Source organism: Micropterus salmoides, unplaced genomic scaffold, assembly GCF_014851395.1.
Source record: "Micropterus salmoides isolate LMB-PRFRI ecotype aquatic unplaced genomic scaffold, ASM1485139v1 Ms_hic_scaffold_13, whole genome shotgun sequence".
Taxonomy (NCBI): domain Eukaryota; kingdom Metazoa; phylum Chordata; class Actinopteri; order Centrarchiformes; family Centrarchidae; genus Micropterus; species Micropterus salmoides.
The window spans coordinates 19,312,563-19,334,734 of NW_024040374.1; the positions used below are offsets into that span (position 1 = coordinate 19,312,563).

At 42.0% G+C, this 22,172-nt stretch overlaps 1 protein-coding gene across 2 annotated transcripts; it reads right to left on the bottom strand.

The window, feature by feature from the left end:
• Positions 1–5,772: 5,772 nt before the first annotated feature.
• plpp2b (phospholipid phosphatase 2b) lies at positions 5,773–22,157 on the bottom strand. Of its 2 annotated transcripts, none has more exons than XM_038716010.1 (6): positions 21,885–22,157; positions 12,817–12,968; positions 12,281–12,543; positions 12,122–12,179; positions 9,575–9,751; positions 5,773–8,723 (listed from the first exon to the last, which is right to left on the bottom strand). In XM_038716010.1, exons 1-6 carry the CDS (start codon positions 21,958–21,960, stop codon positions 8,562–8,564), a joined length of 888 nt encoding a protein of 295 aa, XP_038571938.1. In that variant the 5' UTR covers positions 21,961–22,157; the 3' UTR covers positions 5,773–8,561. The 2 variants fall into 2 exon arrangements, with proteins under 2 accessions (XP_038571938.1, XP_038571939.1); XM_038716011.1 differs by lacking the exon at positions 21,885–22,157 and adding an exon at positions 21,538–21,657.
• Positions 22,158–22,172: the final 15 nt, after the last annotated feature.

Here is a 22,172-nt window from a genome sequence, read left to right on the forward strand (position 1 = left end):
GAGGATGGCTAGCAGCCAGATAAGCTGCTTCTGCGCTCCCTCTCTCTGGCTCTCTCTCCCAAAGGCCGCCTGAAAGAAATGTGCCATTGTCCAGCCGGGCCCCTGAGCTGCTGTCCAAGACAACATGCAAAGGCCAAGAGACTGGAGACTGGAAGCTGGAGAGGAGAGAGCTTTAGATACCTCCTCAGACTGTTTACGACCACCTCTAGCATAGCCAAACGCTGCTCCTGCTCCACAACCTTTCCCTCACTACTTCTTTCTTTCCAGTATGTCATTGCCTGTGAGAGTGAAACGTCTGCAGAACACACCGGCTGTGTAGGCATTCTTTGGTTCAAACTGGACTGATCTCTAGAAAATGAAATACTTTTTGAGAGTGCGTGTGCACGGCTTCATCACTCCAGCCTAGTGTCTCCTTCACCAGTTCACACTGCAGCTGAATTTGAACTCTCTGTCTGAGATACAAAATTGCAAGAGACATGAATATTATAACGCCTGGTGTTACATAAACGATAGATTGTAATATGGCCTGATGGTTAAAAATCTTTGCAGCAACCTTTTTTCCTGGCTCACTGTTTATCAGACAACAAATTATTTTCTCACATTTTTGAGATGCTCCAGAGAATTATGGCTAAAAGCCACATGCCAAATTACAATTACATAAGAAATCACATAAAGTCTGACATCATCATACAGCTTAGAATAGGATTTTCCTCACCTATTTCTCTCGAACACTTTATTTTGAGTCCCCTTTCCTGGTCAGAGCTCAGGTGCCAGATCACAGAAAATATCCTTTTCTGCAACATCTTCCTCATCCTCTCTAGGGATGCCCAAGTGGTCTCAAGTCCTTTTCTATGGTCTCTATGAAGACTGCTATGATTGGTCCCTAAATGATTGAAGAGAACCTTGATTTAAACAGAAGCCCAAGGGCCCAGTAATGGGACCGGGACTGGGCCAAAGCTCAACTTCAGAAAATTACCTTATTGTCTCAACACATGCAAAGCAAATTAAATATTTGACTTGAGGGGTCTGAAGGAAATGTAACCATTTGTGCTTATCATGAATGGGGTTAAGGCTTAGGCGCCTTAACTATGGACACTTGCGTAGCTGATGATTACAGAACTGTAAAAACCGACAAGCCCCTGAGTACGGAGCACACCTACGGTAATTACATGAAATCAGTGTGATATTTGTCTTTCTTTGTCAGAAATGTGCAGGGAAATTTCATCAAACTGCACACTAGAAGTGGACATTGAGAGATTAGAAAGTGGCTAATCTCCTGTTCTATCGTCACTTTCACTTTGTCAGCAGCCAAGGCTGAAAGGGATGACAGCACAACCTGAGAGCGTTTGGTCCCTAGGAATTAACTACTGTAGACCCCTAATTAATTTCAATCAGGATAAGACCAACATTTGCAAATAGGATAAAAATAGGTTTTTATAACAAGATAGTTTAAGATAAAACTCCTTAATAATAAGATCTTAAAAGCATCTCACAGTATGCTGAGGAGGTGGGCTCCAGCCTACAGCATGTTACACAACGTGGTGGGACCATAGCTGCTGGTTGTCTGCCACTCAGTCTTGTCAAGGTCAAAGTTTAGGATCCTCATCATTCTTGTTGTCGTCGCCATCATAATCACCATTGCCTCTCATCCTCATCTCCCTCTGTCTCGATCCCAGTCTCCCACAGCTGAGTGGTGTAATTATAATTAGTAGGTGTAGGGTCACTGTGGTCGGTCATCATTGATTATAGAAGCAAATAAAAATAATATAAAATCACTATTTAAAAAACTATAAATACATTAAATTTGAATAAATCCAGTCCAGTTCCAAAGGTAAACAGCTGCATGTTAGTGGTTAATGAATGAGTTAGTAAATGAAAATATGATGAATTGTTCTAAAGGGAACAAACGTGATGATTTTACATTTAAATGTAAAAAGTCTATATGACAACACTGTAACTGCGGAGAAGGGTGATGCTTCCTCACCATAAACATGTACAACTATTGTGGTGGGGATGGTTTCCTGGTCATGTTAATTTGGTCACAAATTTACATGGAAAGATCAGAAAAGCAGTTATTTGGGTCTAAATTGAATGTTAAAATATATAAGGTCAGTAGTAGCTGCCTTATTGTAATGCAAGCTATGTGACTAACACATCGAGCAGACAATTCATCAGATTTGAGTCTTGTGGGTTTAATTACGAAATAACATATTCATACTATTATTTCTAATTACACAAGGCCATGACACTGGCTGATGAACTTGCATTAATAATGTGTGTGCGTGTGTGTGTGTGAAGAAGAAAAGGGGTTAATTAGTGTGCCTCTTTGCAGAAGCAATACTTTTGGCTATGGAGCAGGAAGACTACTGTCTATAATAGGAAGAGAAAAACAACAGAGACTAGCTGCTCATTTCTGGAGGCATTTTAATTGCTAGAATACAGAGCCAAGCTAAAAATGTCTCCACTGGCCTCCAGCATGAGAAAGTAACAGAAGCTGCTCTCTGCAACACCTCTGAATCAATGCTGCAGAATAATGTTAATTGTCAAAATACTCTGAAATATAAGGCACTTACATCGGATGCACTTAATGAAACTAGATCTTCTGACAAATGTGACTTCTACTGGTATAAAAGTTACTGTTGTAAGAAACCTGCCTCTGATACTGTGAACATCTGAGTCTAATCTGTACAAATTCTTCTCTCCCTCACTCAATTCAGCACACAAGAACAGGCGAAATGACACTGTGGGTGTCAAGCTACTCGGCTCAGCCAAAGGCCCCTCTTGTAAAATCACTAAGTTGTGATTCCGCCGACATTCTCCCGTCCCTTTGACTTTTTGCAATCAGTGAAAGTATATCCTAAGACACAGACAGTGAGCAGCACCGGTGTTTCCTAAGGCTGCAGTATTGACTGTCTGTGACACTGTGGGTGTGTGACTGTAGAGCATTAAGTGACTTTCTCAGAGGCGGTTTTACCTCTGCGGGTGCTGAAAACGGGATGTAAACAGTTGCCGCTCAGTAGAAGCCGCAAAATAATAAAGTTAAATTTAACACAGGTTGAAGAACAAGACCATGACTGTGCCTCCCATTTATCCACTTTTAATCCTGTAAACCAGTTCAGCCCTCCTCTGTCTGTTTCAGGTTTACACCCCCTCCCCTTCATTCCCTTTGCTTCTTATGTTGCCTCTATATTCTCTCTTCCTGTCTGTCAGTTGTTACAGAGACCTCAAGGGGAAACGGCACTTAGCTTAAGTCTCGTTACCCAGGGCTGAATCGTTTGACTTTTGCTCCTAATGATTTCCATCCATTTGATGAGCCCACCTTTACACCAACTTCAATTTAATCTCATTAAATTATTGAACAATTTCCTATCTGGGGTTGTGGAAGAGTCATCTACACCACATAAGGGAGGCTGAACATATACTCATTGTTCCCAGACCCTAAATCAGCTTTCAAAGGGGGAGCTTTCTAGCTGCATCCCCTGTCCCACATTCATTCCTAACTCCCGTTTCTGGTCCTGAATTTCCAGCTTGAAACCAATATGGCCGTCGCCCACAGGGGACACTGACCAAAGTGGGCTGACCAGAGTATATAACATACATAACAGAGTCGCTTACCACAGCATCAAAATACTGGCAACCAAGCCTTTTCTGTCACACTTTACTGCTTCCAGTGCTGAGGTTTTCCCAAAACCGCTCACCGCTCATCTCAAAAGCCACTTCTCACCAGGCTCTGGGTCATTCACAGAATTCCATCCCTGTGGACCATTCATGATTTGTGATGGTTTCTAAGGAATGATCTATCTGTGTGTATTTGCTGTGTTTGTGTCGATACTTTTGTCAACAGATCAGACACCACATTATTTTGATTTAAACCTGACTAAAAGGACACATGCACATTTATCCTTTTATGAAAGACTATGATCATTAAGTGTGCTGAACAATATTTCATGATAGACTATGCTAGATATTCCAATTTTCAACTGTTTTTCTTAGCAAGCTGATCGTTTGGTGAACAGTTTAATGTAAAGCCACAGGAATATGGCTATCTAGATGGATACTCCAGGTAGAGTATCTATTTCATCTGCTTCATTAACCCCTCAGGCAGATCGCACCTTGGATGTATGTGTTAGGTAATGCCCTTCATATAGATAATGGCTTACTATTTACATCCACAGGCGGATATGCTGTTCAGCCAGCTCAGAAATGCCCTGGTTAGCATAGAGATCATATCTCTTAATGTAACAAGGTACATTTACTATTAGGGCTTGAGGGTAATATATTCAGCAAGGGTATATTGTGCATCGCTGGAGAAATGAATGACAAACCTATGAACTCACATATTGTAAATCACCCTGAAGAAGAAGCTAAATGGCTAAATAGTCATGTAAATAAAAATACCTTAATGTTTTCCATTCCCAGTTCCTTTGACACCACAGTAAAAAATAGCCCCACGTATACACAACTTTCACAACATGCAAGTGAGTAATATTGTTTTAAATGAAGGATGACAGTGGTTTTCAATACCGCTGCCAACGAAACTCCCACAAATGTTCCCATGAGTCCAGTGTTTATTTCGTTTTAAATACATGTGTTTATTTTTGTGGAGCGTTCCATTCTCCAGCTTGGACACACTAAGGCAGCGGGAAGCCTTGATTAACCCCTCCCAAATCCTCAGCACTTGGTTTTAATTACCCTTGTTGCAAAAAAAATTCTAATGCACAAGAAAGTCATGAATCAGTCACTTGATAGCATGTCTCCGGAGGTAAAACTGTAAATCTTTAGGTATTGCAGTGCATGAGCACTCAAGCCATATGCTCTTAACATTACACATGTGAATCTGTCTCTGAAATTTTGTTGGAACCTTTAACCTCATCGCTCCTGCCACTCTCCTCTCTGTATAGTGTGTCAAGGCAAATTATAGATGAAAGTTGGCTGAGTGCAGTAAACTCATCATGCATCGAGAGGCTGGCAAACTAACAGAAGCAAAATTGGCTTCCTTTTTCACATGAATAAAGAAAACGCTGGTGAATTCAAGGTTTTCCCTCACATTGTAAAATATTACATGCAGGAATAATAGATCAAATTTATGATGTTTAAGGGTCCGTTCACCCAAAGTACAGAAAAACATGTGCTCTGTGGATCAATCACTGTGACGCAGACCAGATTCTGGAAAGAAATTTTACTGTGGAATTTTCAAAATTTTACTTTTCTAACCTTTTAGCACCACAAACTAAATTTAATTTACCCTTCATTGTACCGGGGTAGATGCAGTAATTTTGAAAGATAGAGATCTCACAACCAAAAACCTTTTGCATAACTAATTAACACTATGACCTGTTCTGTTCTGAGAGTGGATGCTTTACGTGACCCTGGTGGATTCACTATGAAATACATCAAAGAAGGAACACTGAATGAAACCACTGCTGCCCTCCACGCCTTCTTACAACACCCACTTCAAGTGTGTTGACCTTCTGACTTGTGGGCTGAAGAATTTTTATCATGCATCATTCCAACGAATAACCGCTTGCAATCAAGATTAGAGTGAACTCGCAAAGAACATCTTGAAATCTTGATGCTGCAATAAAGTACTTTATATTTGATTTCACTGATTCCTTTCTGCAGGACACGTGTGCACCGTCACCATCTATCAAGGACTGCAGACATGAAATACGTTATGCTTCAAATCCTTGCATCAACAATTTAGAAAGCCCAGTGTAATTCCATCACACCACCAGTGACTTGAGATATATAATTAAAACAAAACAACATAACTGAATTTGGATTATATATTTATTTAAAATGATCTGGTTTAGAGCCTATTGATATAATCTATATACAAAAAGCAAACAACATGAATCATACGTTTGACATATAAACAGGAGATTAGCCAACCAGTGCCTACTTTAAAAGGCACTAATTCAATAAAGCATGGAGCCACATTTCCATGAAGCTGGAGGTGAAACAAACACCATGACGTTTCTACATCCTCATCCACATTTGGGTGATTAGTTTGACTGCAGTAATACACAGATGATTTAGATGTAGGGAGCAGGGGAGGGGGCTCACAGCACTTCACCGCAACCAGTTCCAGCTGTTTCTTGTTGTAAATCTGTGTTTTAAATGTGCAGAAGACCCCAGGGACCGAGGTTCACCATGGGATACCCCACACCCCACCCCCCTAAAGTACCCTACCTTTCTATAGTCCCAGCTCACCCCCGGGGCTTCACAATCACTACCAGGTGAGATTCTCTTTGTCTTTCTGCCCCCCCCCCACCCCCCTCAGGTTTTGTGGTCTGTCTGATCTGTTGTCAGTACTCCAGGCGTCTGCATTCTGTACAAGAACTGTACAGGAGACCTTATTCACAAATTAACCCCATCTATCAGCACAGGAAGGGGAAAAAGAACAGAGATGAATCTTTGATGTCGGAACGCAGCAGTGTAACTAGCTTCAAAAACACAGTTGGGTATGTAACCCTTTATCATTACAACAGCCCTTTAAAAGCCCTGCCAAGGCATCTGGCATTTGTTTGGACCTGAAATTGGATCCATTTGTGTGGCAACTCCAACAGTCACCAGTCTGAGAAGGCAGGAGCCAAAGCACACTGTACAGGTGAAATTAAAATGTAAAATAAGTGAAATAAAAACATACAAGCATTTATATACATCCTTCACGCAACATGAAACATGTCTCATAGCGTTAGTATATACAGTATTTGTGGCTCATAGTGGCAAGCAAGGGTGATTGCACAAAAAATTCTTGTATTTAAAATAAATTAAACACCATTTTTTAAATGGTTGTCTCATCCTTCTTTGATTATAATTATTTAAGAGATAAAAAACACATTAAAATAGAAAAAAAGAAGACATGATAGAGACCAAACTTCTTAATATTCGATTGGCAGTAAAGTAGTGGTATGACACATAAAATCCAAAAGAAATAAAAGCTATCTGCATCAATGGTTTCTACATCTGCAGTCCATTTCACACAGGGGAAACATAAATCATGCACAAACTCCACAATTAAATGTATACATTTTACTACTGCACTACTGTTGAGCATAAAGTTTAAGACTTAGTTTATGCCCTCTTCTTAATTCAAATTCAGACTAGTTGGCACTGGCAAGATCATTCAACAAGTCAGACACTTCTCTGGATACACTTGGGCAGTGATAAAACATGACTTGTGGGAGATGATCAAAGTAGTGTGAGACAACGGCCCGGCAAGCCTGTATAGTCACTTTTAAAAACATATTGTTTGTCAGAGTAGATACACAGACCTGTTTGTCAGTCAGTTTCCAGAGCTGGCAGAAATGCATCGTCATCTGATTTCAGATCATAGGATTACCTCTGAATGCTCCTTCTAGTTTGCCATGTTGGTTATGTCAATATATATCTCCTTTAAAAACAGCTTTGGAGCTGCAGCTGACACGTGAGCCTTTTTTGCCAACAGGATGACACGATACAAGGAGTAAATTAGCTCATCTCCTGTGAACTGGTTGCCATTTCAATAATTTGTTCTTGATCTACAACACTCTTCTGGTGAGTAGCCAGTTTAAGGTGCACTAAAGTGAAGCTAAATCAACAAACTGTGCCTTTAACAACATCTACATTCTCATCTTTCTTCCTCTCATTCTTAGAATTATTTCATCACTGCCAACAAATTTAGTTCTCTACATCCAGAAATTAAAAACACAAAACTCTTAAAGCTCCATTAAATGAAAGAACTCCTGGTAAGTAAACGTGTTGCTAGTACTGCCAATGCCACAGATAATCAACACTCATATCTTCTTGTTCCAGATCTCTGTTAAAACCCAATCACTCTCACTGACCCTTTATATAAAACTGGGCAGCTGTTTCTTACAAACACAGCCTGAAAACAGTTTGTGTGCTTGTAGAAAGGGAAGCATGTATGAAGCCAAAGAGAGCATATATTTCTCAGGAGGTGGCGGCATAAAGGTGTGTTGGTGTCAGACATATATTTGTCAGTTGGCAGGAGTGGACACTCATTGGGATGCCCATGTTCCTCTGTTTCTGCTGTGTGCAACTTGTTTGCTAACACATTAGCCACATGCACTTAGTGTATTATAGCCATGTCATAGCTTTGCATGAACAATATGCTCCTCTCTCTCTTACAGGAGAAAAGGAGGTCATCATGGTGTCTTTAAGAGGGGGCTCAGATGCCTGGCAATGGCATGGAGCCCCCTCAGTCAGTCCAGTGGTTGGGGAGTAGGTGGGGTGTGAGTGGTTGACACAGAGGGAGGGAGCTGGGGGCTTTGAGGCTGCATACTACAGACCAGATCCCTGGCCAAACTCCTTTAAAACAGATAAAAAAGGTCTGGTTGCAGAATCCATATAGAATTAAACATCTCTCACTCATAGGACTTCTCACAAAGCATCAGGAGTCTGCAGTGAGCAGCCTATAGAGGCAGGACTGCAGATGACGCAGGTTATTACCTGAACTAAACACTGACTGCACAAACAAGGTTGAGGGTCCAGAGTTGGACCCTATTACACAGGTTTGGGGTCTGCAGGCTGCAGCCTTTGTTCCCCAGCATCAGCCCCTATAACACAGGACCTGGATTGTGGTGATAGTTGTAATGGTTGCTGTGCTCGGAGTCTGCAATCTGCACGCTGGGTTTCCTCTCTGGCTCTTCATTATCAGCTGTGTCTGGCCTAATGCAGGGCGGAGGACGCTTCTTAAAGAAGTCTGACACAAAGTGCACCTGCAGAGGAGAAAAGAGGAGGAAAAAGTAGGAGGTTAGCTTTGGTCACTTGGGGAGTACTTTTCCCACAGAGATCAGCATGTATGGGATACAGAGCAGGTAAGGGCTGTGCTGGAAACTGTGAATACATATGTCTGGACAGGTCTGTGCACAGCTGTTAAGTGAAAGTCACACTTACACACATCTGAGAGGAACACACAGAGAGCAGGCACAACCCCTGTAGGCCATAAAACACTATGCCCAAGAGGTTCTGTAATTGCGCAGAACACTGTGAAGGCCAAAGGCGTGGGCTCACTTCCCAATTAATCTCACACACACACACACACACACACACACAGGTTCACTCTAAAGTGGCCAAACAGTAAAGAAGACCAGCTGGATCAAGTGAGGAGAATGAACTTATTGCCTGTTTGAGTGTGTGCGTTTGCATCAAGTCACACTTTGCTGCTGTCATACTTCACTCCCCTTATGCTTCCTGTCTATAAGGATTTTTACTGCCAGACTGAAATAAAGCTGAAATATGGATTCTTCAGCGGCTGTTCCACTTTTAAGGGAGCACCACTTACAGAAAGACTTTCATTAAAAATCATTCTTATGATCTGGACAGTCCCACCCATGTTTGCTTTTCCTAAAGCCAGAAACCACATTAGTAAGACCTAAAGATGACATCTTTTTATTTTTTGGGAAAAATATCAAACTTTCTGTAAATTGACAAATAAATGGATTCCAATCACTGTATCAGCATCTTGATACCAGAAGTTATCACTTTGTCTTATATTCTGGAAATATCATGTAGGGATTCTTATGTTTTTGCAAAGATTCCCTTGAAAGAAGTTGTCTTGGAGACTCACATTAAGCATAGCAACAAGAGCTCCCTGCAGCAGCCCCACCAGCACGTCGCTCCAGTGGTGCTTGTAATCAGAGACTCGGGTGTAACCCACATATACCGCAAAGGCCACCAGGAAGAACTGGATGGTGGGTCGGAGAAGTCTGGCCCACTTAGCCGCCAGTCTCGCCTGAACGTAAAGCTGGAAGGGGAAACAGAGTGGAAGCAGAGGGTGGTAGATTGTGGGGGGTTTGGGGGAGAAAAGACAGAAAAGAGAGAGATCAGGAGGAGAGACAGTGTGTTTATGCAGGGATTCCTTTCTGTTGTTACAGTCAACTTGCCATTAACACTGAAAAAAGAGGTCATAAGTGGTTTTGGACCCCTTAGGGGTTGCCACACCATATTTGTCATTTACATAATGTTATATAAATGAAATGTATATGCTAACGAGGCAGTGAAGTAATGCAGCAGTCAAATTTCAAAATAAAAATTAAAGCTGCAAGCGGCGTTGGGCGGGCCCTCGCACTTGTAGCGCGTTGGTGTGTGAGGCGGCCGCGTTGCATATTGTGGAGCTCTGCCAGTGCGGCTTTGAATTTGCTACGCACGTCGGACGCTGCATGAAGGTGTTATACGTCACTTCCTGTGTCCCCTTTGTGGTGCTACATAGCACTTGGCGCTATGAATATAAATTTATATTGGCGTGTAGATGTGTTCGGGGTGAGATAGTTATCAAGCACGTAAAGTTTTGTTCAGATGTGAGCATGTACACTGAAGTTGAAACAACTTCCTGTGTCATGGTGAAGAGTTGATCTTTGACGCCACGGACACGCCCATCGACGAAAACTCACAGATAGCACAACTTTTCATTGTCAATGCCTTTAGAAGGCACAGCAGAAATTTGACGTTGATCCGACTAAATCCCTAGGAGGAGTTCGTTAAAGTACGGATTGTGTAAATCATCCAGAAATTGCCGTAAAATTCAAAATGGCCGACTTCCTGTTGGGTTTAGGGCATCGCTCCAAGAGGCTTTCTGGTACGTCTGGACATGATACATGTGTCACAGAAATTTCATACATTCCTGTTGCCAGCAGGTGGCGCTATAACTGTTGGTGAATGTCGGCATGTACATGTGTTCAGGGCGAGACTCTCATCCTACATGTACAGTTTGGTGCAGATGTGAGCATGTACACCGAAGTTATAATAACTTATATAGGACACGCCCATTGACGAAAAAAACTCACAAATAGCACAACTTTTCATCGTCAATGCCTTTAGAAGGCACAGCACAAATCTGAAGTCGGTCCGACTAAATCCCTAGGAGGAGTTCGTTAAAGTACGGAGTGGAATTCAAAATGGCCGACTTCCTGTTGAGTTTAGGATATGGGTTCTTGAGGCTTTTTTGTGCGAGGGGCAAATTTTTTCTAATTTTCTAGGTGGCGCGTGCGAGTCATTTTGCCACGCCCATGCGCGAAACCCATAACATACGAAATTTTTCACCACTTCTGACATGTGTCCAAAATTTGGTGAGTTTGAGTATGTTTAGGCCCCCAAAATTGAGCTTACTTTGCAGAGGAGAAAAAAAACAAAAAACAAAAAATCCTTACAATTCAATAGGGGCCTCGCACGGTTCATGCTCGGGCCCTAAAAATATAATCTCTTCAGTTTCAATAGGGACCTCGCATGGTTCGTGCTCGGGCCCTAAAAATGTGAAAATCTGCAGTCTCTAAAGCTAAAGCAGTGGCTCATATGCCTCAAACTGGATTTAACTGTGAAAAGGTGTTGAGTATGAATCTAATTTATGTCTATGGACCAAAAACCCCCTTTTAACTGGAAAACAACAGATGCCAAAAAATTATGAACCTGGCAGCAGTACAGACTTCTCTGGGCTTCTGCTGAGCTGCTGTTGAAAATGCAAAAACTGGCATCACACCACAGTCTCCCTGCCACATAGCCACACTCTGCACTGAACACTGCAGGACACAGGCTGGATATCACAGCTTAGCTCTGTTTGTTTGCAGTATTTGCTTGGCAAAACAGAGAGCGTGGACTGCGCCACTGACAGGAATATTCTGTCTTTTCTTTCAAATTGTCTTTGAACTGAACAGTGTTGCTTTACTTGGCCTCCTGATGCTTGCTGTCTAGCACTGGTGCCTGGCTTTTAACACAAAGAGATGAGGCCAAGGGTAATGAACTGGAAAGGCCTGGAAGACAGAACACATCACATGCTCTGGCTTCATCATTGCTGGGAAAAAGGCAGCAGAGGCCTCCAGATCGTTTCTCTCAGTATACACACTCTTCCTCTGAACTCTTGCCTTGTCTTTTTATGCCCACAGGCACAAATGCCTCTATGAGCCTTTCTCCTTCTCAACAATTAGCCCTTGAGTACGGATCCAAATGCATGAGCCTGTTCTCAAATGAGCCCATCTGGGGACTGTTATCTCTGATTCACACTGAGATATTTGCGTTGTGATCACATGGAGATATTTCCATATTTACTGTACACAGAGATGCATGTTTACATTGGTGTTTTAAGACATTTAGTGATGGATTGAGGCTCATGTGCTGTACTTACCGCAAGGAAGAGCATGCAGTACATTCCAAAAGAGGAGTGACCAGAGTAGAAGGACAATCTGGATAAGAGAAATGTGATAATTAGTATTTCTTAATAGTCAGTTCCATTTTCATCTGTAATCACAATCATAGTAGAGACAGTAGAGATCGTCTCTCATACCTGGACTCTGTGACGTCCTGAAGCTTCCCAGTACAGTTGATCACCTGAACATATCCCGTGCAGACCGTGGGGGCACATACGGCCATGAAGTTAGGTCTTGGGCGGCCTATGGTGAACTTGGCAAGGTCGGTTAGTGACTGGCTAACAGCTGCTCCAAACAAGAAGGTGCCCACTACCTTGTAGAGTGCAGCTACATACTGGTTGAAGTCAGAATTAGAGTAAATCCTCTTGCTGTAGACCAGATAAGCTTCTCCAGAGGAGATCTGAGGGTTGAAAAGAGTTTTGAGGTTTTGTTCCAACTTTTATTTTAACATTTTTTTACATCATTAGAATGAAATTACTTTTCCTCCTTTCCTCCTACATCCACACATTGCCCACTTCCTAAAGGCCCTTTAGTAATGGAGCAAACAGCACAGGATGTTATAAAATGAGTTATGTCCTGTAAACTTTGCACGATTTTGGCTTTACTGAGGTGATCCGTGATAAAAGGTCCCTGTGAGAAGAGAGGTGAGATTGATGCTCTGGTTAAAACTTACAATGATAATGGTGCAGGAGATGGTGACAGCTGCCAGCATGCCGTGGGTGATGGTGTCTTGTTTCAAAGGGTACATGATGCTCTCGTCGTCACAGTAAACCCCTCTTTGATATGGCTTGAACACAATGGTCATAATGATGGAGGGCAGTGCAGCTGAAGGGAAAAACAAACCAGAAGAACATCAGTCTGATGAAATGGGTTAGAATATTTCCTATATTTGGACAAATTATGCTTTGGCAAAATGAGACGAATGCATTGGTTTTTGTCAGTGATGTATGATGTTTGGTTGCTGCCAAGATTATACCTGGGCATACAGACCAAGGGCAAGGTTGATTCAAGTTAATGAACACCAATATTTGAGCAAATGTATTTTGGGATAAAATATTTGTCTCGTTTTCTGCAGGTTTTCAGACATTACATCATTTCCAAAGCTGGGAAGTAAAAATGTTTCTCTAAGGATAGCTAAATTGTTTTCTCTCTCCCTCTGGACCTCGGGGTCTAAAATCACAATGATGAAAAAACCCACAGGGAGAAAAAAACAGTAGTTAAATGTCAGGGTAGAAACACAAGGAGTTACAAAAAGAAACAGTGCAAAATAGTATTCATATACACTGGCATGTGGGCATATGTAAAAATCACACACATATACCCAATGGACACAAGAGTGTATAAACACTCTCAAGACTGTACACAAATTACTGCAGACACAACACACATCACTGTGACTCTTTTGAATGATGTGGCTGTGTGCAAACACAAGACCAAATATAGCTGTTCAAGGCTCCTGCACGAATGATGTCCTTGAGATGTTCAGAAAAATCCTTTCCTACAATTACTCACTCACCCTCTTCCTCTCTTACGAACATACACACTCACGTTGCTGCATGGTTGTAAATGCACAAGTGTGTGTATAATGAGTAAATCCTTTTTTGAAAGACATATGATTTACAGAGTTGCATTGATAAACGCACCCTAATCAATACATTTTGCAGATGCTGTTTTCCCTCTTTGAAGCCAAACTCCTTCTAAATTGTCAGAGAATGAAGGAGTGTTTAATGCAGATTCGGCAAACTGTGACTGTTTTGAGCAGCAGAGAAGTGGACTATGCTGCAAGTAGTTTGAAAGGTTCCTTCAGATTTTTTCAGCAGTGGAAACTTTTAACCATTGTAACTTACCATAACTTCATATTAAAAAAATATTCACGGTGGCATAAGACTTCAGTAGTTACAGTATATAGGAGATAGACCTTGCTTGATAGACAGAAATAATTTATCATTTTAGTCAAAGTTTACTTGAATTTTTCCATTTTATGTCACTGCAAATTGACTGTTTTTTGAGTGTCACACAGAAAGAAAGCAATTTCAGAACACTTGCTCTGGTAGCTTCTGATGGTATTTGTCATTATTTTTCACATTTAACAATTAATTTCATAGATGACAATATTCATGAGCTGCAGCCCTTTTGAGGAATGTAATCTCCGCCTTGATATCCATTACCACTATCCATAATAGGTAGACAAAATGTATTGGGGCGACTATGGAAATGCCATACAGCCACATACTAAATGCAAGAAAAACAGCTGTAAAAAAAAAAAAAAAAACACTGCACACACTTGAAAAGCGCTCTCACCAATAGCATTACATTCCTGTGTAAATGAGCAGCGCGCCCCTCCCACTCTTTCAAAAAATGTCTGCAGCTGACATAATTCCAGGAGGACTTCCAGTGAGTCTGACTGATGAGAGACCAGGAGTGCACATACTGAAGACTGAGACTAAAGGAAAATATACAACTGGATGGAGGATCAGGACTCAGTTGAGGTCTATACTCTGAAACACCAGGTTTAACTCAACCCTGAGCCCTCTCAGGATGGATCTGCCACAACGTCCTACTGTAAATGTATGAATATTGACAAAAAAAAACCCTAAACTTTAATTCACAATAAACAACAGTATACAATGACACGCAGTGTTGTTCCTTACTCTTGTCTGACACTGCATGTATCCAAGGTGACCTGAGATGTGTGCCGGCATTGTTTAGTGGCATGCCAACTGCACACATGTTCCTCACAGACACTATATAGACAAAGAGTCTTATTGGCTCAGTAAAGAAGGGCAACAGCAAAATAGAAGCTTTGTGTTGAGAGAAGAGTAAACAGTAGCGCTTGATAGGATAAAGACATCGTCGCACATTGTACTCCTCGTAACCCGACCTTGGAGGAGATGGGTTTAGACACACAGGGAAGGAAAAAACACAAACAGGGTTACAGGTTATAGACTAATTCAGCAGCCGACACCTGTCCAATGCATCTATCCCCCCTTTTGTCTACACCCTTGTTGCTTTGTGAGTAACAGCAGCAGCTGGATGACACCTGTCCCTGCACAGTAACTTCCCACTGGCACCAACACACCAGGCACATACTGGATCCCTGTTTACACATTCACCAGCAATATCAGGATGTGGTAAACTAGGCGTATTAAGTCTTTTCGCACAATTTCCTCTTAGCATTCCCAAATTCCTGTTTGTCACAAGAGCACAATATAGGGTCTCTTGTATTGAACTAACATCCTATCTCATGCGCCTGAGGGGAGCACCCCAATATGGATTTAGTGATGTGGCTTTTGGGTGGCAGCTTCTGCATCTGTATCCTGCATCCTGCATCCTGCTTCCAGCTGGCAAGAAACAGAGCAGAACGGCAGCTAGTTTTCTATCCCACCATCAGACAAATGGTTGGACTTCAATCAAACTGAGCCATTCTGGATAGAGTGTCATTACAAGAGTTATAATTGTGAATACTGCTGCAAGGTTCTGATATATTCTATAAAGGACTGAATATCTCTCTGCAATATCAAAAAAAACAAAGAATTGCTTGGATATTCTGAATCCTCAGCACAGTTTCTTTATCTTCAAAATGTTATTTTAAACCTTTCCGGACTCCTTATATATCCAGTATGGACATGACTGAAATTTGCACAGCACGTCAAATACCTTAAAACATTGTTTAAACGCATAACATTGTCAGGGTGCTTACATTAATTTACCATACATGAAAACAAACACTGTCATTGTTATGGGTTGGGTGGTTGAATCCATAGCTTGCTCTCATTACAGTGGGGGGAGACACAGTGACATGAAATCTGTTTCCACTGGACATGTTACGTCAGCCAACACATACATTTTTATGCAGTGTTGAATGTTTGCATTTAGCAACATTACAAACAAACTGAAGCAGCGAACAAAAGCAAAGGAAAGACTTGCTTGACACACACATAATATTACGGCAAGTTTTTAAGTTTTGTGTGAGATTGGCCAGGACAAAGTCAGGGGAATGTTTATTTACTTAATAAAGCATGGTAAATGTCCCTTTAAAATGGCAGAAGGACATAATTGTTTCTATATTGGAGTCTCATGGTATAGTAACTTCAAACTGTTTCATGAAGCTTTTAACACTTGCCAGAGCGGGGCCATTAATCACAGCAGAGAGGGAAAGAAATTAAGTGGAAAGCTTCAAAAAGAAGCACCAGCAGCTAATGAAATATACTACCTTCTCCACCTACAAGGCTAAAAAGCATTTGCATGTACATCAACAACATTACATTCGAGTGTCATTTGTACCTGTTTAGAGTGTAGGCAGCGCACCTGGCCTTAAATAACCCTCCCCTGGCTTGTAAAATAAAAAAGCATGACTTTTTCATTTCTGTATTCATAAATGAAGCACTAACTCAGCTGATAGCTGACTTTAACTGGTTGGTCATAAATTACAGGTTTGGATGAAAATAAAAGCATTCAGAGAGTCTGGACTGTCGTCATGGGCAGAACAGATGGTACATCCTGAATGTGTCTCATGAGCAGTTCCTCTGTGGATAATATCTGCAAGAGATGAAGCAGCCACTCTCTTGAAAAGCAGACAGACACACAAACAAACAAACAGCTCACAGACAGAAATAGACCGGTCGGCAGACCAGATAGGTCTCCAGGATACCTACCACGAGACAACCCCACAACCCAGATTGACACTGCTCCAGAACTGCCTCCACTTAGAGACCAACCAGCATCTCTGATTTGAGCTAAACTCAGACATCTACGGCACATTTTTATGTCCAGAAAACCCAAGAGAACATATACATGGACAGAAGGTGGGGTGTGGTGGAGGGCCCTTATTCAGGATACAGGGGAACCTTCTTTCTAGACACTAGTTTCTAAGGATCGAGGGGAGGAAAACGCTGCCAGTTTGGAATGTAGCCAGGAAGCTAATCTTCAGCTGCCAGTAAGAAATCTTCTGCCTGAGCCCCTAATGGGAGCCCGTTTGAAGTCGCAGGATGCAGGACTCGAGCTCTCCTGTCTCAGATTAAGCAAGGCACATTTTAGGGGCTTTGGCTCCATTTTGGGAAGTTTAAGGCTTCTCATTTACCTGGCCTCAAATCAACATTCATCCGCAGTGGCACCTCTGCGTCTCTCCCTGATGAAATGGGTCTTAGTGTGACAACGAGCTGAGTAATTGACAATGGTCACGGGTCAAGAGGGCCTGAAGAGTATAGAAATGTCAGAAGCTCATCATAGAAAATTATAGTGCTAAGTGATGCCACAGACAAACAAAGATGTCACTGTAAGAGGAGATTTGCACCCTTTCCTTCATTCCTTCCACCACTGCTGATTCACATCCTCCATTCTGCCACCCCCGTCTTATTCATTCATTCTTCTTCCCGCCGCTCCATCTTTCTTTCTGTCATTCTCTTGATCGCAGCGTCCTCCCACACACTTCTCCTTCTGTTGTAAATATAGAGGCCTCAATGGGATGCTGCTTTATTTAGCTGGCAGATGTGCAATTACGCAGGACCATTTGGACCACAATCGCACTCTGGGGCTGAGATTCGAGGCTTGTCGTGTCTTCTCTCTGCCTCTCTCGATCTAGTTGTTGTTACCTCAGTTTTCATGCATTTGCCCTCTCTCACATTTCTATGGGCCTGTCCTACTAAAGCGAGGTCAGTGCCTGGACTCATCTGGAAGTTGTTCCAAAGGAACCTCACACTTACTTGCCCTGGTTTCTCTCACATAACCTGCTGCACCTGCAAAACCACGAGGATGGACAATTATTCTCCTCAAGTTGAAAAACATATAGTTGGGGTTTTCATTATGCATATTTTCAAGGCGTGTAAAGCCTGTGTGCGGTATGTGTGCTGTGAGAGGGGTGTTCTCATGCCCCAGGGCTGCCCTGTTTGGTCTAAAATGTTTCCTCAGGGTCACAGCTGTAACATTTGCTCCTTCATCCAATTTCTTCCACTCTCATTTCATGTCTTTTCAGCCTGAAGGTCACTCAGTGAGTTCCTTCTTTCTGTATTTCTATCCCACTTTCCAATCCATCTCTTCCTTCTGTTAATAGCTCTTGTTTCCCTTTGCATTAACACCATTACTTTCTTCTTTATTTTTCATCCCTGTGTCATTTACTCCATCTGACTATGCTGCTAGCCCTCATCCCCTCCCACTGTGGATGAGGACAGAGGCCCGCATTTTTTTCTTTTAGCTGCAGTCAATGTTTCCACTTTTTTTCCCCCTTCCTGCTCTCTTTTGTTTCCTCCCTCCATTTCAAAACACACTTTGTTGAAATGACAGCAATAAACCTATAGCACCACAGTTCTTTAGTGTATCAACATAGGTGATGTTAAAGACCTTTAAAAGATGGTTTGCAGTAACAAAACAACTAAGCTCTCCCTCTTTCTGACTGTCTCACCCCAAGCTGGACTGACTAATGTGGAAGGTATGTGCTGAGCCTACAACCTCTGCCGGCGTTGGCCTCTGGAATTCCAATTCACATGAGGAACGCCCAACTTCACCAGTCACACCAAATCCTGCTGCTGCTGCTGCCCATTCTTTATTTTTAATCCCGCTGTTTCGCTCCGTACATCATTTACACATGCTTAGCTCCAAGCAGCGCAGAAGGAGACAGGGTGGCAGGCGAGGTCGTACGAGTGGTGGGAGGGCAGCTAAATCTGGGCTGGCAATCAAAGAGTCTGGGTGTGGAGGGGATCAAAGAAGTAAGCCACACAGGTTTAAACCTAAACCATAAAAAGGTCTGCAGGAGTTAAAGTGTACAACTATCACGAACAGTACTGAGCTTCTGTGAAAGTTCACTAAATGTGTAGCTGTGTCGTGTGCTACATTTTTAAACATCATTGCCAAATATATAGTGATTCTTTGGTATAATCACTTATGTTCAGCTGCTGTGATCTCTATATTAGGACCACCTTTTTAAAACCTCTGGTCGCTATCAAACAGCAAGCACTCATGCTTCCCTCTCTGTGCATATGTTTTCCCTCTAACTTTACATGTTGGCAGGTATTTCTCCAGCATGCTTTTAAAAGACAGTGGAACGCTACACTTGAAGTCATCTGTGTACTGGGTTGACTTTCTGGGAATGTGGCAATGATTTCTAAAAAACAACCATCATGAAAAAAGATCCTCCTCCACTTTAGAATATGACCAATAAAAGACTCCAAAATCCTTATGCTATAACAAAAAACAATTATAATAAGAAAAAATAAACTAGGCTCATACTTCTCAGAGGGACATTCTTGTTTGTTCAAAGGGCTTCAGTTTCCATGACAAAGCTCTCCTGAGGAAAACAATTCCCATCAAGCATCTTCACTGCCTTTCTGTGAGAACTCGGGACAATCAGTCTTCCCAACACGACAGCATAAGAGGGCCAGCTCCCTGGAGACGCTGCAGCACCACGGCTTCACCAACAAACTCTAACCGACATCCAGCAAGATCAAACAACAGATTGTGGGGATATTTACTGTATAAGTAATACGATGAATATAATGCAAGGAAATACATGATAGTTTTACAGCGGTGGGACTTTGGGAGCAAACGCTATTGTAACAGGTAATTTATCAGTCAATAACAAGACGCTGACACAACATTAAACAATGGGAACAATTTTAAACTTTGTTCAAGCTTTGGAAGAGAATCAGAAACTCAACTGCCTTATTCTTTGTGTTAACTGGACGGGAAAAAAAACATATCTGTAAACAATCTATGCGGGTAGATGTGAGCTAAAATACACAGGAGTCGTATACGCAAAACAAACGGATGTAGTACTATAACCCATTGTCATCTTTCTAACACAGCTGTGTCCTTATGTCCAAAGCCTTGTCTCTAGGCCATTTAGACATGTTACTTACTTAGAGTATCTAGTACACTACTCAAAGCTCATTGCCATTCATATCACCCACAGCAGCACCGGGTCACGCAGCAATGTGAACTGTGCTGCAAGCCTCGAATTCTGACTCCTAAACAACTTACACAGGCAGCACCGCACCTACGAAATACGAGCTGTGGGCAGGGAGAGGTTAAAGGACAAAGAAATTGCTTCTGTTGAGGAGTAGTGAGTAGAAAAGCCAAAGAAGATAATAGCAGTTGTTAATCAGATAGGATGACTTCCAGTGTTGGAAGATTCACATGTGGATTTCTTTGCATTACAATAAGTAAGAGGAAATGGTACCAAAATGCAGACAAAACCCAACTCAAAACTCTCAGCCCATATAAGCTAATGGGCAGCATAATTATAAGCTCTACCATGTACTTATTACATGGCTGGGGCAACCTCACATAAGCTTGGGGTTGACTTGACGATTATTTGGGTGGGTGACGTGGGTGGCAAAAGGGAAGGGAGAGGCAAAAGGGTGGGATGCAACTACCAAAACCTGACCGACCATCCTGACCCTGACTTTAATCCCAGACTTGTGACAGCGAAACGGTGAGGCTTATCAAGTTCAGCAGTCTGTGAATGTTCCCACAGATGGAAAAATACTCCTAAGCTCTCTGAAAAGCCAGGGTGGGTGGGTGGGGGGGATTTTGGTGGTGGTGGCTGAAACAGCACAACAGAGCAGATCCGCACATGCACTCCTCCTCGTCCCTGCCTCCTGCCTGTCTCTCCCTCCAACCTCACCACTGTCACCAGTACAGACACACAACAAGGGATGAACACGCCGCCACACACCAGACCATTACACAACACATGTCTGTCAAGGGCTTATGTCATTAATACAAAAACCAACGTCCCACCATATTATCTCTGAAAACAGCGTTGAGGGTGGTGGTGATGAGTTATAATCATATTCAGTTCCATTCATAAAAATTTAATGGCAAAAGATAAATGTTGACAACTATAACCACAATAGGTGTCACTGATGATTCACTTTCCAACATGTCATTATTTGTTCATTGCCCAGAGGCAGACGGAGACAACAACTTGTACAGTATAATGATGGGATCTAGTTACAACTGCAATGGAAAAGAAAAAACAGCCATATTGTTCCTTGGAAAATGAAAAATGATTCCTAACTGGAATTAAATGCAAAACAATGGTCAGTGGAGGAATGTGGAAGTAACATACTGAGAAATGCACTGTATGTGGGAAGTGGGGGCCTTCTTGAGAAGATTCCTGGCAGATAAAATATTGAAGAAAATGAGGAATAAGCAGGGCACACAGGCATATCAAATTTCCATAAACAAACATTGAGCTTCCTGAAGCTCTGTAAAGTCCTGCAATGTTTTTTTTGGTGAGTAGGTTTGAGCACACAGCAGCCCTGTGGGGAAAATGAGAATGATATTTCCTTTTGTGTTTCGCTGTGGTGCAATTTAATGTCACATTTCAGCCTGGACAATACTGTAGTTGTGGTCTGCATAAACAGGCGGCTGACAGGCTGCTCTTTCAGTAACTTACTGGACTCAGGTATGGAAATCCAGCTGCTTCATTTGCCTTTTGAAGAGACACCGGGATAAACTAGCTTCGGTGTTGTCCTGGGGATCTCTCGTCTGATTAAAAACATGTTTCCTTGTTATTTCCATGTGTAAATAAACACACACTGCAGAATTTAAATTTTTAGATCAATTCCTGAGTTGCTGTCATGGGTGCAAAACACTAAAACACAGAGCGACTGGCACAAACCCGCTGACAGCACCACAAAGTCCAAATAATTTTCTTGCGGACATCACCGAAGTGCAATTCCTAGATAAAATGCAGATTATGCTTACGTACAGTTTTGTAGGCCTATAGTGTACGTAACTTACCAACTAAAACGCACAACACGTCCATTGCCACGTACAGTTTCTTCTTCCTCAGCCCCTTCATCTTCTTTCCGTTCATTTACTTTACAAACTTTATCAACTTAAGGGAGAATAGTTACTTTGTGAATGAGGTAAACATGTCCATCGGCGCACAATCGCGTTGGAATTAAAGTTCGCTATGCAAACAACCCGGTAACCTGCACTTCGAGTTCTTCCGGGATCCTCTTGAATACCTGTGCTGACATTAGCAGCATAGGTGTGTGACTTTCTTAAAAAGACAGGATTTAAAAA